The sequence below is a fragment of the Neovison vison genome, chromosome 1, assembly GCF_020171115.1.
Source record: "Neovison vison isolate M4711 chromosome 1, ASM_NN_V1, whole genome shotgun sequence".
Taxonomy (NCBI): domain Eukaryota; kingdom Metazoa; phylum Chordata; class Mammalia; order Carnivora; family Mustelidae; genus Neogale; species Neogale vison.
In genome coordinates, this window is record NC_058091.1 from 257706842 (window position 1) to 257721184 (window position 14343).

The 14343-nt window shown below is 42.6% G+C and overlaps 1 protein-coding gene across 1 annotated transcript in view; it reads right to left on the bottom strand.

The window, feature by feature from the left end:
* DOCK2 (dedicator of cytokinesis 2) overlaps positions 1 to 14343 on the bottom strand; it is a 424170-nt gene that overhangs the window by 311102 nt on the left and 98725 nt on the right. Inside the window, exon 23 of the mRNA XM_044229734.1 lies at positions 5490 to 5598. Within this exon, the coding sequence (XP_044085669.1) occupies positions 5490 to 5598 (109 nt within the window). The remainder of the gene's footprint in view (positions 1 to 5489; positions 5599 to 14343) is intronic.

A 14343-nucleotide genomic window follows, 5' to 3' on the forward strand; every position in this document is an offset into this window, starting at 1 on the left:
TGCACCGATGTCAGTAGACAAAATTTTCACCAAAAAGAGCACGTCTTGCAGTGATGCAAGGTTTTATAAGAGCTCTAGACATCTTCCTCATTCAAGATCACAGAAGGTATTTCCACCCCACCAATTTTCAATCCTTTTATTTTCACCAAGCACTGGATGGTCAAGGTCCACGGAAACTGGACAATGTCACAGAAATGCACCACAGCATGATCAGGAGAGGACAGCTTCCTTAGAAATATGGTGCTGTCCCTAAGGACAATACATGCAGCTCTCTCGGGGCAGTCAAGTTCCCCCCCAGTCTTTCAGGAAAAGAGAAGGAAAGATAGACCAACCTGTTCCAGAATACATATGTCTCCATGCTTTGTGTAACCCAACATTATGCTAGGCCCCATGGCTTGGTGGGGGCACAGGAGTTCAGTGTTTAGGAATGGCCGGCTGGAGAGGCAGACTGTCTGAGTAGCTCCCTGTGGATCACTTTTATCTATGTGGCCTTGGGCACGTTAACTCTCTGTGTTGTCCTTTTCTTACCAAGAGAGTGAAGGAAACAAAGTTACCTAATTTAAGGTCAATGGGAAGATTAAATGTTAGTTATCAGATGACTACAACAGCCTCACTGAAACAAAACATTCTCCCTACCACTGAATCCATCCTACCCAAACATTACCCCTAATTATGGCGTATATGGTTGACAAGGGGACAAGTTAAATTGTCAGTTTCATTTCTCCTATTTCGTGAATTCAGCATACAGCCTGTGGGCCCCTTCACAAGAATGGACCACTTTCTTCCTTTAGTTTGGACATTTGAACATTTTATACCAATAAATAATGAAAAGGGAGGAAAGAAAAAGGCATCCTTAATTAGCTTGCCTTCATGACTACGGACCAAACATCTATCCATCTTTACTATTGTTTACTGTTGCTTATTGCTTATCCATTTGGAATTTTGCAGGAAAGACTTGGGTCTTTCATGAAACTATGCATTGTTCGTTGGTGATTAGGAGTACAAACTCAGGACTTACACAGTCTCAATTCAAATCCCAGACCTGCCCCTTCTTAGTTGTGGTTAAGTTATTCAGCCTTGCTAAGCCTCCATTTCCTCATCTGTAAAGTAGAGATAAGAAGAGTATTTGCCTAATAAGGTTGTTATGAAAATCAAATGAGCTAACAATATATGTAAAGCTTTCAGCCTAATGTGTGATACATAATAAATGCTAAAACACAAAGCAGGGGAAGCTAGTATTCATTGTTTCATTTGTTTAGCAAAAAAATATTCGAGTATCTACTAAATGGTAGCCACTGGGGATACAAAAGACAGAGTCCCCTGCCCTCCTGGACACTCTAGTGGCATTATTACTATGTATGACCATCAGAGTGGCCAAGAAAGCATACTATTCAATACGAGCTCTTCATCTATTTTTACTCACACTATCAAATCAGAGCATTATGATAGACACTGGACCTAAAAGAGAATGGGACAAATGGGTCTGCATAATGTCACCAAATGCCCTTTCCTCACATTTGAGCTATGTTCAATTCACTCATGTCTGATTTTGATCCTCTCAACCTATCATCAGTTTTATCAATAATGCTCAGAGGGGCTGGCACACACAGGGACTTCTGAGCTTTTGACCTGTTATAGAAAATACATGGAAACCCCTGTTCTAACCCACTCCTTGGGGCAGGGAGAACATTAACTTCAAAGTCAAGAGACCTGGGTACTTTCAAATCCTAGTTCCACTGCTATGGATAAGTATAATTTGGGATCAATTATTTAACTTTATTATTTAACTTTATGAGCCTCCTGTGGACACTGAAGACAATGATTCCTTGCAGATCTCTGGCAGGATGCAAAACACAGCCCAGCTTCATGCCTGGCACATGGTAGGTAGTCAATCAATGGAAGGTATTTTTAATGATCTTCTATCTTCTTTGAGTTGCTGGTTTTAAATTCTCCAAAGTTTTGAGTGAGCTGCTGCCATGCCAAATCGAACAATAGGAAAACTACAGGAAGCAATTCACAAATACCAGATGAGTCTTAGAAATAAGAAATAACTTGATTAAGATCCCAGACCTCACAATGGACAGAGCCAAGAGTGATTGAACCAGATCTGTTCTATGTAAATTAAAGCAGGCATGAATGAGGGTTTCCACCATCAGCTGCGACATAGCTGGAGGAGTTAAGTTGCCCTCATTGGCATTCTTACTCTATGCTCTCACCCAAAACTTACGACAGACACTACTAATAGATCACAGTGTTCTTTCCCACAGAATCTCATGCAGGCTCAGAATCAGGACTCCAGTTATCCTATACTATTTGTCATCCCCCCCCCGCCTTTTTTCCCCTTAGAGTCAGTTCTTGTGGGTTTATTCTCCCTGAAATTTATATCTAGGCTTCCTGATCTAGCTGAATAGCCAAATGCCCTAAAATGTTTCAGCCTCATGTGACGAGGTTAGGAATAGAAATATCCTCTTCTTCTCTAGGAAAATTCTCCACAAACTTCTGTTTTATGACGAGGTAAAGAAGGGAGAGGTGTAAATGGCTAAAAACTATTTAAGTTGAAATATTTAATAAGCTCTATTTTTCTCCCTTTACATACATTGCTTTATTTAATCCTCTCAGTATTTCCTCTAAATTAGGCATTAGGGGTTCCATTTCATAAAAGGATAAACAGAGGCCCAGAAAACGGAAGCAATTTGCCTAGTGTTACATGCCCAAGTGCAGATGCCCAATTCCCACCAAGGTCTCTCTGACATGAAATCCAAAACTCTTGGTCCAGTAGCAAATGACAAAGTCCAAGAAGATTCCTTGTACAGAGCTTGTTAACATTATAAGTCCTTGATCCCTCTCCCCTCATCAGCCCACACATCCATCTTAAAACGGCATTAAATCTTTAAAGGCTTTTTCTTACCATATTTGGATAAGGCTATATCCTTTGACAAATTTTTAGCAACCATAGAAATAGGTAAAAAGTATGTAAATCTGGAAACTAAATTTGGCCCTCAAAGTAAATTTTTTAAAAAAGTGATGAAGTCCCTTTAGATGACTCTAAGGTAGAAATCTGTAAGGAGAAACCAGCATAACCTGGCCCAAATCCCAGGGAAAATAAGGCATTTTTAACATAGTTTCCCAGAGAGTAAGAACTTGAATAAAAGGGCTTAGGCCCAAGCCATAATAATCACATTAGTTCTCTGCATTTGCATTGCATTTTACAATCTGCTCTTTCATAGATTGTGTTTATTCGATCGTCACGTTAACCAAGAGGTCTTAAAGATGAGGAAACAGAGAATGAAAAGTTAAATGACCAGCCCACAGCCATACAGCTGAGCAAGAACATCCAGGTCTCCTCAGTGCCACAGATGCTCGCTGGCACCTCTTTGCTTTGTAATTTCCTTTCTTTCTCCTCCTTTCTTTCTGTCCCTTCTTATACCCTCCATCCCTTTGTCCCTTCCCCCAAGGTGCACACAGTTCATCACCAGAATATAGGGGTCGAAATTAGAAAGAGTAGCCCCATGAGAGCGTCTTCCCTCCGGCTTTCTCAAGGTCAGTGGTCTCTCTCCAGGAACCTCTACCTCTCTGAGGCACCTGCTCCTTTCTCTTCCCCACCAACTGGCTTCCTTCGTAGTTTAGCTTCAGTTCAGAAATGTCCGGCATTTCTGCTCCTTCGTAGTTCAGCTTCCTTGAGCTATTTCACACCTGACTCACTGCTACAGACTCTCCCTTCACAATCAGTCAACCTCAGCCCTCACCAAACATCCTCACCCTTCTCCCTGGAAACTCAGCTGCTTCGAATATGATATAGGCGGCGTGACAGGCTCAGGCTCTTAACAGATTTCTTCATGCTGTCCCCTGCGCCTGGTATTCCTTTGTTGTAAAATGATGAATGTTTGCAAAAGGGTGAGGGAAGACTTAAAAAACAATAACAACAACATCAACAACCAAAGGGAAGGAAAGGGAAAAATGGTAAGACTCAACCTGGAAAAAACGGTCTTATCTCCAGTAAGTGCTAAATGTACAGTGTAAAGGGGAGTATAATATAGCAGCTCAGAGCACGGTTTCTGAACAGGCAGGAGGTCTGAATGCCAGCCATACCTTGACTGCTGTGGAGCCTGACAAAGTGGTATCAACCCCGAGCTTCAGTGTCCTCATCTATGGAACGGAGATTTGCACACCTATCCTGAGAGTCATTCATTCAGCAGTTACTAAGTATCAGCCATGTATCACGAGTGTTCAATGTGCTGAGGACACACTGGTGAACTAGACAAAGCCCCCTCTACACACACACACACACACACACACACACACACACAAAGAGGTAGCCAACACGTGTTCAATCAAAAGAAACCATGAGCAGAGTGATTCATGAACTTTGTTTCACACCAGGGAGATTTTTAAACTTGCCTTGCCCTGATCCCACTGTATACTGATTACATTAGAATGTCTGGTGGTGGTAACCAGGCATCAGAATTTATTAAAGATCGACAAGTGATTCTGATGTGCAAAGTTGGGAACCCATGGCATCAGCAGTGGATGCTGCCTAGACAGACTCCTGCTTCTGGCTCCTCACCTCCGTTCTGACTGTACACTAGCACCTCATTCATCCCAGCCAGAGGCTGGGTGATCCCAGGCACAGCAGATTTTAAATTAGCAACTAAAAGGATAACTCCAGTTGAAAGGAGAAGGAGTTTGCATTAACTCACTGGTTCCAATAAATGTATTTGTTTCCTATTCACAGGGCATGAGGCAGCCCTTCCTGCACACTGGTGAGACAATCCTGTGAAAGTTAGGAAGTCTTCCCTGAAACAGCCTCTTCATTCAGCCTCTCTGCTGCCAAACTTGCTCAAACTTGGGGTGGGACTCCAGGTGTCTGAAAAATCTACAGGGTTTGAACATTAGCATCGTGATCCATCAATTAGAAGACCTCTGTCCAAAGTATCTCCTGTTTATTGAGGAGACTCCAACCCCAAAAGGGGATCTGAGTTTATGGTGCTGAGAATTGAAACTAGAGCACTGAGGAGGCTGCCACCTCAACCGTTGTCACCATTGTTACTTTTCTTTTTAAGCAGGCCCCATGCTGTGCAGGACCCCATTGTGGGATCCAAACTCATGCTCCTGAGATCAAGACATGAGCTGAGATCAAGAGCTGGATGCTCAACTGACTCAGCCACCCAGGTGCCCCACCATTGTCACAATTAGAGGTGGATCAGTTTTGACCTATTTCCCTCCAGGTAGCAAAAGCTTCAGAGTTATTTAAAAAAGAAACATTGTTACCTTCACAGGAAACAAACAAAAAATGTGCTTTCTTTGCTATTCATGATCCTTGCACCACGTGGCCAGTCCAGGCCTTCAATTAACACAGGACTATATATTCAGGCAAAAGTAGACATTATTTCACCATACTGTTGTTTATCAGATGACAAAAGGAAAAGAGATTGTTGTTGGGTTTTTTGTTTGTTTGTTTGTTTGTTTGTTTTTTGGTAGTATAAACCTACCTGCAAAAGGATGGTTGTTCTATGTTGACTTTTCATCAGGTTGTTGATGGATTCAAAGAGCCGTCTCATGGATTCTTCAAACTCCATCTGTTCTTTGCCTTCATAAAGCCTGAAAGAAGACACATCTGGGTCATTTCTCAAGTGTACAGGCAACACCTTTGAAAGTGTGTGCAGTCACAAACTTCATTTAAAATTCAGGGGTGGGAGACAGAGACTTCAGTGGCAGGATCCTGAAAGAACAGCGTTTCCAAGCATCATTCACTCGTGGGACAACCTCTGTCCATGCACAGAGCAGATACCCTCACCCTGACTCCTGTCTTTTCTTTTTTTATGCTGAGGAACTCAAAGGGATGAAACATATCCAAGCTGAGGGGACATTAATAATTTCACCCTTCTGCAAGAATCAGAAGGGAGACTGTGGTGACCAGATTTCCAAAATCTCTGGGAAGCATCAAGGAGAAATATTTTCAAGGATACTGCCCTTCCACTTAGCCACTTAGCCTGCTTGTCAGACAAATATGCACGTGCTTGTTTCGTGTCAGGGGCCAGAGTGTCCCTGGCCCCCTCATTTCAAGGAGTGTGCTTATCACTTAGTTGAAACCTTTGTTCCTCTTTATATAAAGGCCCTATGTTGTTACTGTCAAAAATGCAAACATAACACAAACACTTTACTTATAAAGTGAGCCTCCCCATTAATCCCACCTCAAGATTAGGGACTGTTAACAGTTGGATGGACATTCTTGCAGAGCTTTTCACGACCCGCACGAATATACACATGCAACTTTTTATAGAAACCATCCCCTTGTATAAAATCCGTCTCATGTTCCTAAGGCTTATGGCCCTCTTGGCCCAGCCTTGGAGTGTTGTTCAGCCCTAGGCCTCTCTAAACAAGGCTTTAGCGCCAACCATGAAAAACCTGCAGCCTAATCGGTCGCATCCTGCACAAAATACAGAGAAGAGTGCTCCTGTCTCCAGTTCAGATAAACAGTGTCTCCTGTCACTGCCCTACACAGTCAGATGCCCCTTGCTGAGGCTGTGGGAAAGGTGCTCTCCTTAGATAAAGCGCTGACACACTTCACGGGTCTGTTCGCTCCATCGACCACAGGAAGGGCAGTCCATCAAGCACTGTCTGCACTGAATCCCCACCCATCCCCTCACACTCTTTTCTCTTCATTCTGCTTCTCTTCTATTGCCTTTCTCTGTCTTTAAACATTTGTCTGCTTACCTGCTTGTGAGCATTATTTACTCTCTGTCTCTCTGGGTCACTGTGTTTATCTCTGCTTTTCTGTCTTTCAGACTCCATCTTTCTCATTGTGTTAGTCACTCGCTGCCTCTCTTCTCTTTTTTCCTAACTGACTGTTTCCTAAAGCTCCCTTAGAAGTCAGAAGCTTGATGGAAAGCCAGTACGGAATGTTCCAATCAACTACAAGGACCCGGTGATTGCTGCTGACTTTCTGGGTATCTAGTTCAAGGTCAAAGAGTCAAGGCTGTGAGAGGAACCAAGAGTTTTGAAGCAGTTCTCTCGCTCTCTCGCTCTCTCTCTCCCCCTCCCTCCCTCCCTTGTGCCCTCATCCCTTCCTTAAATTCCTCCATTTTGAAACTTCTCGTCCTGTTAGCACAGAGATGTCAGCCACAGAGTATGTATTTTGGAGTCCATCAGCTCTTGGTCTCCAAACTCTACTTCACCCCATACTAACAGAAGACCTTAGTAATGACAGCAGAAGTTACTGCACACTGCTCTCCCCAAGCACGGTCTGCACACATATTAAACCACTTACCCTCAAGACTACACCATGGTGGACCCTATCATTATCCTCATTTTACAGACTCATCAAACTCAACCAACGTGCCCAAGGACTCCATGCCTGGAAGTGTTAGAGCCAGAACTCAAATCTGGCCATCCAGCTCCTGGGCCCACCCTCTCGGTCAGTTTGCTGTTCTGCACTTTGCTCCGTGATTTACTGCTCCTCTTCATTCCCACAAACCCCAGTTCCTCATCCACAAAACTCAGGCCATAATAGCACTGTGCCCAAGTACTGTGAGAAGACCAGCTCACACGTGAAGTCCTCAGCGTATGCCTCGTACAAGCAAATGTTAGCTGTCATCTTGTTGGTAAATTATAGGGATATTACTATTGTTTCCCAATTCAGAGATAAGGACACAGAAAACTCCCAAGAGGTTGAAAGTTGCCCAAATACCATCAATGAGACCGGAACTGGTAGAGAGGAAGGCAGAATCCTAATTCAAAGTGGTGGTGGTTTCCTCATGAGATGACATTGTTTAGTTTTTCTTTGTGCCCACAGCTAAGCTAATGGATGGTCCATCCCCCAAGTCTTTTGCCTTGAAAATCTATTACTCTTTCCTCTAGCCACGGCTGCCCGAAAACGTCTACTAGTTGATCTCACAATCCCTCTTATGGTCTATAGTGTCTCCCACTCCCATTTAACACCCAGACACGGCTGCCTGTGGTAGAGTCAACATTATTTATATACATATGGACTTTCTCTGTAAGGCATACTTATTAGTGTATTTTCATGGGGAAAGAGTAGGTTTCCCACCAGGTCCACTTCTTGGGAACCTACAGGAATGCAGTCTACAAGAATGGCCTCTAGCAGCTTTTTCCTGTTGTTTGACCCTGCCCACACCCACCTTCCATATCTGAATGGTCTTTGGTGACTCTTTCCCTGGAATCTGTATTTTTTTAATGCAAAAACATAAAAACGGGCTTTTGGGGGGGTCATCTTAATGAAAGCACCCCAGGGGAATGTTCATGAATTCCTGATGAAGAGATCCCTGAGGCTGCCATGGTTCCCAATCTCCTGTGTGGTTTTTAAACTCTTGTTTGATTGTATGAGCTGCACAAATTTTCTTCCAATAAATTCCTTTTTTTCTTAAACTAGCCCTGGTTGGATTTGTTGCAACCCTGTATGGTCAGGACTCTGCAGGATAAAGGGGTTTCTTCCTGCTGCCTCCTGGATCTAAACAAAGAGCTATGGAGAAGACCATTGAGCACCTAGTCCATGCTTCCCATTGTACAGAAGAAGAAACTGAAGGCCAGAGTGGGCAAGAGACTTGGCTTCACTGCCGTCTTTTAAATGTCATTTGTCTGAGGCAGGAAAGAAAAGAGATATTTAGGCTATAAGACCAAGTCAAGGCTATGCACTCGACTTTAAACTTTGTAAGAAACTGAATTTAATTTCTACCATCAAGAAAAATCTGATTTGCTCTAGGTCACAGACTGTACCAGTGCTATAGCTTGAACCAGAACTTGGAACTCTTCTCCTTCTGTGCTCTGAGAATCTCACAGGGGAGGGCAGATGACACAGATCCCATAAGGCCAAGCTCACGGGCATCGGCCTTGGTGGGGAGCCAAGCTGCTCCCTGTTATTCATGTCACAAGTGAAGGACCTAAACACCACCTTCTAGTCCAGGGAAGGAAAAAACATACTACACCTAAGTTCCAGTGAAGATTAAAGAACCAATTCCGTAGGGAAATGGTTTGCCTTTAACAGTGATTACATCATTAAGCGAAGTTGTTGCGGTCTTACTTAGCAAGTGTGTGTGTGTGTGTGTGTGTGTGTGTGTGAATTTTTAAGCCTGGCATTTTACTTGGTAGAAATGGGAAGAAGAGCTGGAGAAAATGAGTGCAGCTGGGCAAGAGAATTGGTGCAAACAGCTACTTAGCGCAAAGTGCTTTGCTCTCTAGCCAGATTCCTCCATGTATCAGCTACACCGCCCTGGGCTCGTTACCTTCTTCAGTGACAAAATGGAAACATAATGCTCACTTGAAGGGTGATTTTGAGGTGGGAAAAAAGGAGATAATGTCTTTCTAGTGTTTAATATTATAGCTGGCACCTAATAAGTGTTAAGTCAATCTCAGTAACTATTCGTGTTGTTGTGGTTGATTCCTAAGCACAGAAGTGATCATACTGGGAAACTCTCTCATTTGAGCACATATAAATAAAGGGAGTATTTCCAGGAAGGAGTGACTAAGGGAAATAAAACACGTAAGGGTTTCAGATTACATGCAAGAAATAAACTGATGATGGGGGCCATTCAGCACCGTGGGGCCTCTCCTGAGAAGCTGGAAGAGGAAAGAAAAAAATAAGGTTTCATCTATCTGCAAGGCTTTAAGTGTGGCCTTGAAGTCAAGGGCATGGCAGATGTGGTTTCAAGGTCCTTTTTTAGCACTTGCTCTCTGTTATAGCTTAAGGAGGGAAACTTTTTTTTTTTTTTTTTTTTTTTTGGCTTCAGCATGCCTAGAAAGATGCTTCAGAAACCAGCTGATTCTGCCAGGAAATGAATTACTGATGGGCCCGAAGGCCCTGACCACAAGGAAAACAGGAACAACCTGCAAGGCGCTGTTCTGGGGCATGCGAGCCCAACCCCGGCAAGCACTCCAGCTCCCAGGGCTTGGATAAATATAGCGGTGCTCTGCTTGCATGTGATTCATTAAGGAGACACAGTGCACAGCTGAGCACTCGCTAAATGCAAATGGGGCCCCATATGGTGTGTACAATGCTTTGCACCACCTCTTCCATGCAGGTACATAAAGCCTCAGCCTAAAACAGAGATGCCAACCTCAGGCCAGCAGCCCAGGGGAGCTGAATCTAACCAAAACATCCTCGGGTTTGGAGAGTGAGCAGGAAGATTCACTTTAGAATCCAGAGGTGGTGGGTTTCCTGGCATGCCAGCCCCATTTTGTTTTCTATGCATTGGCCACTCCTCTGACCCACATTTTCAGGCCTCCTCCTGTTTTCTTCCCTACCTCTTTAAAGCAATACAGAAATTTAGGTAAGACTGTGTGGGTTCCAAACTCTGCTCTGACACTTACCAGTTGGGTGGCTTTGGCTAAGTTTCTTAGTCTCTCTATGGCTCAGTTTTCTCATTAGTAAAATGATATTAGCCCCATGAGGTGGTCCTACAAGCAAATAATGCATGCAAAGCAACTAGCATAGTGCCTAGCACATAGTAAACACTAAATAAATGCTAGCTATTGTTATATAGTACCAAAATTTTCTTCTAGATTTTTGTAAGCATTATGAAGGGGAAAAAAAAAACCATAAAAAACAAAAAACAAAACCAGCATCTTCATAAAGACTAATACAATTTGTTAAGCACCTGCTGCAAGCCAGGCACTGCAGGGTAGATAAATATGAGTAAGGCCCAGTCCCCGTTCCCAGAGAAATCACGAGACAGGCCAACAGGTAAATCATATTTTCACACATAGTGAGAAAAGTTGAATAATAAAAGTTTAATATTATTATTGAGCACTTCCTAAGGGTCAGGCACTGCACTGAATTCTTCACATGGATTAATTAGTTCATTTGGTATAGACTATTATTATTCATATTTTACATATGAGAAAAAGGAAAAAACATTAAAGAGACATGAACCAGGGGAACAGAAGAGCAGAGAAGGGAACAAGGGCTCTAGTGGACACTCACCACAGTGACTGCCTGCCTGGTGGCACCTCTGCCCCGAGCAGCCCCTCTCCCATTCCATCCCCACGGCCTGTCCTGCTCTCCTTCCTTCCTCCCCAGCCATCCTGTAAATCCCCTGCAGGATTAGACCTGGCCCCCAGCTCTCCCTTGCCTCCCTCACCTGGTCGCATCTTCCCCTAAATTTGCTCTTGGCGAGACACATACCTGACTCACTTCACAAGCACCTGGGAACAAGGCCAGATTAATTGGAAGGTTTTTAAAATGAAAAATCTATTTTAAATGCCTCTGAGATCTGATAAAATTACTCAACAATAAGGTCATGATATACCATTCTGCTATTTTGCCACATGAGCAGAGAGACTTGTCTACCCCAGATGTGATGCCAGGCACTAGAGGAATACTATGGAAGGGAGGCCACTTATTTGGTGAATTTCCTTAATGAATGCTGTGTGCTCCATTCAACATTAAAGCAGACTATCACAGCGACCGTGGGCTCCCTGTGTGAATACTTCATTCTTCACCATCACTACTTGCCTGCTTTCTCCACTAAATTATAAGCTCCATGCAGGCAGAGTCAAGGCTATCTCGGTCATACTATCCCCACGTCTATGTAGCAGTAGTCCTAGAACACCACAAGGGGGTTTAAACAAATGCATCAACTAATGATAAAGTATTAAATGAATGAGCTTCAGCACATTCAATGTATCTGTGCAGAAACATCTTATGAATCCAGAACTCTGAGCAGTTCAGCTAGTTCCAGTGGTATCTGCACTAGATAGTAGTAATAGTCATCTTCAGCTATGCAGCCTTATTATTATTCTTCCCTTTACTACTAAGAATACTAGTGCTAATAGTTGTTACTTACTAAGCCTTTGTTATGAACCAGGCACTATGCTAACTGCACAAGGTCACCCCACTTGTAAAAGGCAGAGTCAGAATTTAAGCCTGAGTGCATCTTATTCCAAATTTCACTCTTAACCACTAGGCAATACTACCTCCAGAGAACAGAGCAAAGTAATAACCAATTGCCAGGAACTGGAACAAGTCAGGGTGGCTAGGAAGCATCATTTGCCCAAGGGATGATGTTACCAGACTGTCCAGAGAAGCTAAATGGCCGGCTCTAAGCTTTCTCTGTTTCAGCTCTAAGCTTTCTCTGTTTCAGCTCTAACCTCAAGGTGATGGCTGGTTTTCCAACTCTCAACCCAATAATTTGCTCTGTTAGAGTAGGTGTGAATTAGTGACTTTACAAAAAGGACCATTAAGCCAGTCGTGGTTTCAGAAGTGTGATTACTTGGAAAAATTGCAGCATTCTAAGACCAAAGCTGCCTGCCTCTCTGTCTCTCTTTCTCTCCCTTCCCCGCTCTCCCTCTCTCTGTTTCTCCTCTCTCTTTCTCTCCCTTTCTTTCTCTCTCTTTCTGTGTTTCTCATACCCTACTCCAACCTGGGATGAAGAATAATTATAGCCTAACCAGTGGCTGAGACTGTCTGAAAATCATCCTTGCGTTTATTGATTTTATTTATAAAAAGAAACCCTTGAGTGCACTAAGCAGGCACTTTTAAGTCAAAGAAATAGGGTTGGAAAGGATTCATGAGAGGGCCCCCCTTCTGACTCACCTCTTTCCTGCATGGTCATTGGTACCATCCCGACCCCTTCCCCCAACACCAAAGTCTAGAGATCCAAAAGGAATCTGGAATGGTAAATTAAGACAAGGAATCTTGGTCCAATGAATCTAGAGTAAGTCATCCAACTGGACAGTGATCAGAGAAATTCTCTTTTGAAGGGTAACAAAGTTGAACCATAAGGCATTATTCTGTTAGAAGAGAAAGAGTAGAGCTACATCTGGAAGGGACTTTTCAAGAAAGGGCTAGTATACCTACAATGTTGCCTGTGTGAATTGCCAAGTCGTCTGGTGGCCCAGAGAACTCCATGCAGACTTCATTTAATTGAAAGAAGCAGTGAAGAGGCAGAGGGCTTAGACCAGTTTCTGGTGTCAACCCTTTTGTCAATGACCAATTATTTCTCTTCTAGCTGTTACTTTTTGAGAGTCTGACATAGGAGAAGGAATCCTCCCTTAGGGCAAACTTTAAAGAAGTTTCAGTAAATGGTCTTCTTTTTATAGATCACCCCAGGGAAGATGGTTTGCAGATGAGAGAACAAAAGACAAACTCAACATAGAGGGATCCTGTTTTGAAAATGTCTAGGATGAACATACAAAAATTAATGCAATCCCTGAAGAAAAACTGCCTCAGGTGGAAGCGTAAGCAGCCTAAACAAACAAACCAAGAAAAAAAAAAAAAAAAGAAGAAGAAGAAGAAGAAGAAGTTAACAACATGGAAGAAATGAAAGAAAACAATCCATCCAAAACATTCACTTTACTTTGAAATACGGCAACCCTGTACAATAAATTAATAGTAAGTAGGTAATAAGATACAGGCAAAAGCCTTGAAAAGAACTCTAAGTTATGAATAGAGTGTGATGTGTGTCCCTGCCATCCTTCATTCTGCTGAGAGGAGCTGCAGCCTTTATGTAATTTGGCAAGAAGAACTCAGTTGCATAATTCTGCACTTAAGTAAATTTCTCTGTTAGCATGAAAAATGGTATTCAGGGGTTTTCTCTCAATATAATTAGAAATTGAGTTCTCCCAAAACAATGCTCCTAAACAGAAACACACACACACACACACACACACACGCACGCACACACAATCACACACATTCCCTCCCACTACCTCCCTTCTGTGGTTCCAAGACATAAAGAAAAATATAGATTGCATCATCTACTTGAAAGAGAAGCTAATATTCAGTAGAGTCCTTTCAGCATTTTCTTTTTAGGTCCAGTTGCTGTAAAATTTCAGGTATAGGTGTGACTACTACTCTGACCATTTCTTCCTTCAGTTTTTTAATGACCTAGGAAGTGTCCATAATAACTTAAATGATAACAGAAAAGATTACATTGCAGAATGATTATATACACACATACACACACATACACCCCTAGTAAAAATCTGGAAATCTATAAAAATTGATAATTTTATTACACAATCTCTTAGAAAAGAGATTATGTTTGTCAACATATACGCTTATACGCGTATATGTTGTCCCCTTATATGCTTCTATGTTATATTATAATCTTTTTTAAAAAATTTTTAAGATTTTATTTATTTGACAAACAGAGATCACAAGTAGGTAGAGAGAAAGGCAGAGAGAGAGGGGGGAAGCAGGCTCCCTGCTCAGCAGAGAGCCTGATGTGGGGCTAGATCCCAGGACCCCGGAGTCACGACCCAAGCTGAAGGCAGAGACTTTAACCCACTTAGCCACCCAGGTGTCCCTATTATGATCTTTTAAACAAGTAAGTGCTACATTTAATTTTCTTTTTTCTTTTTTTCAAGAGTCACATCCTGTACTGACTG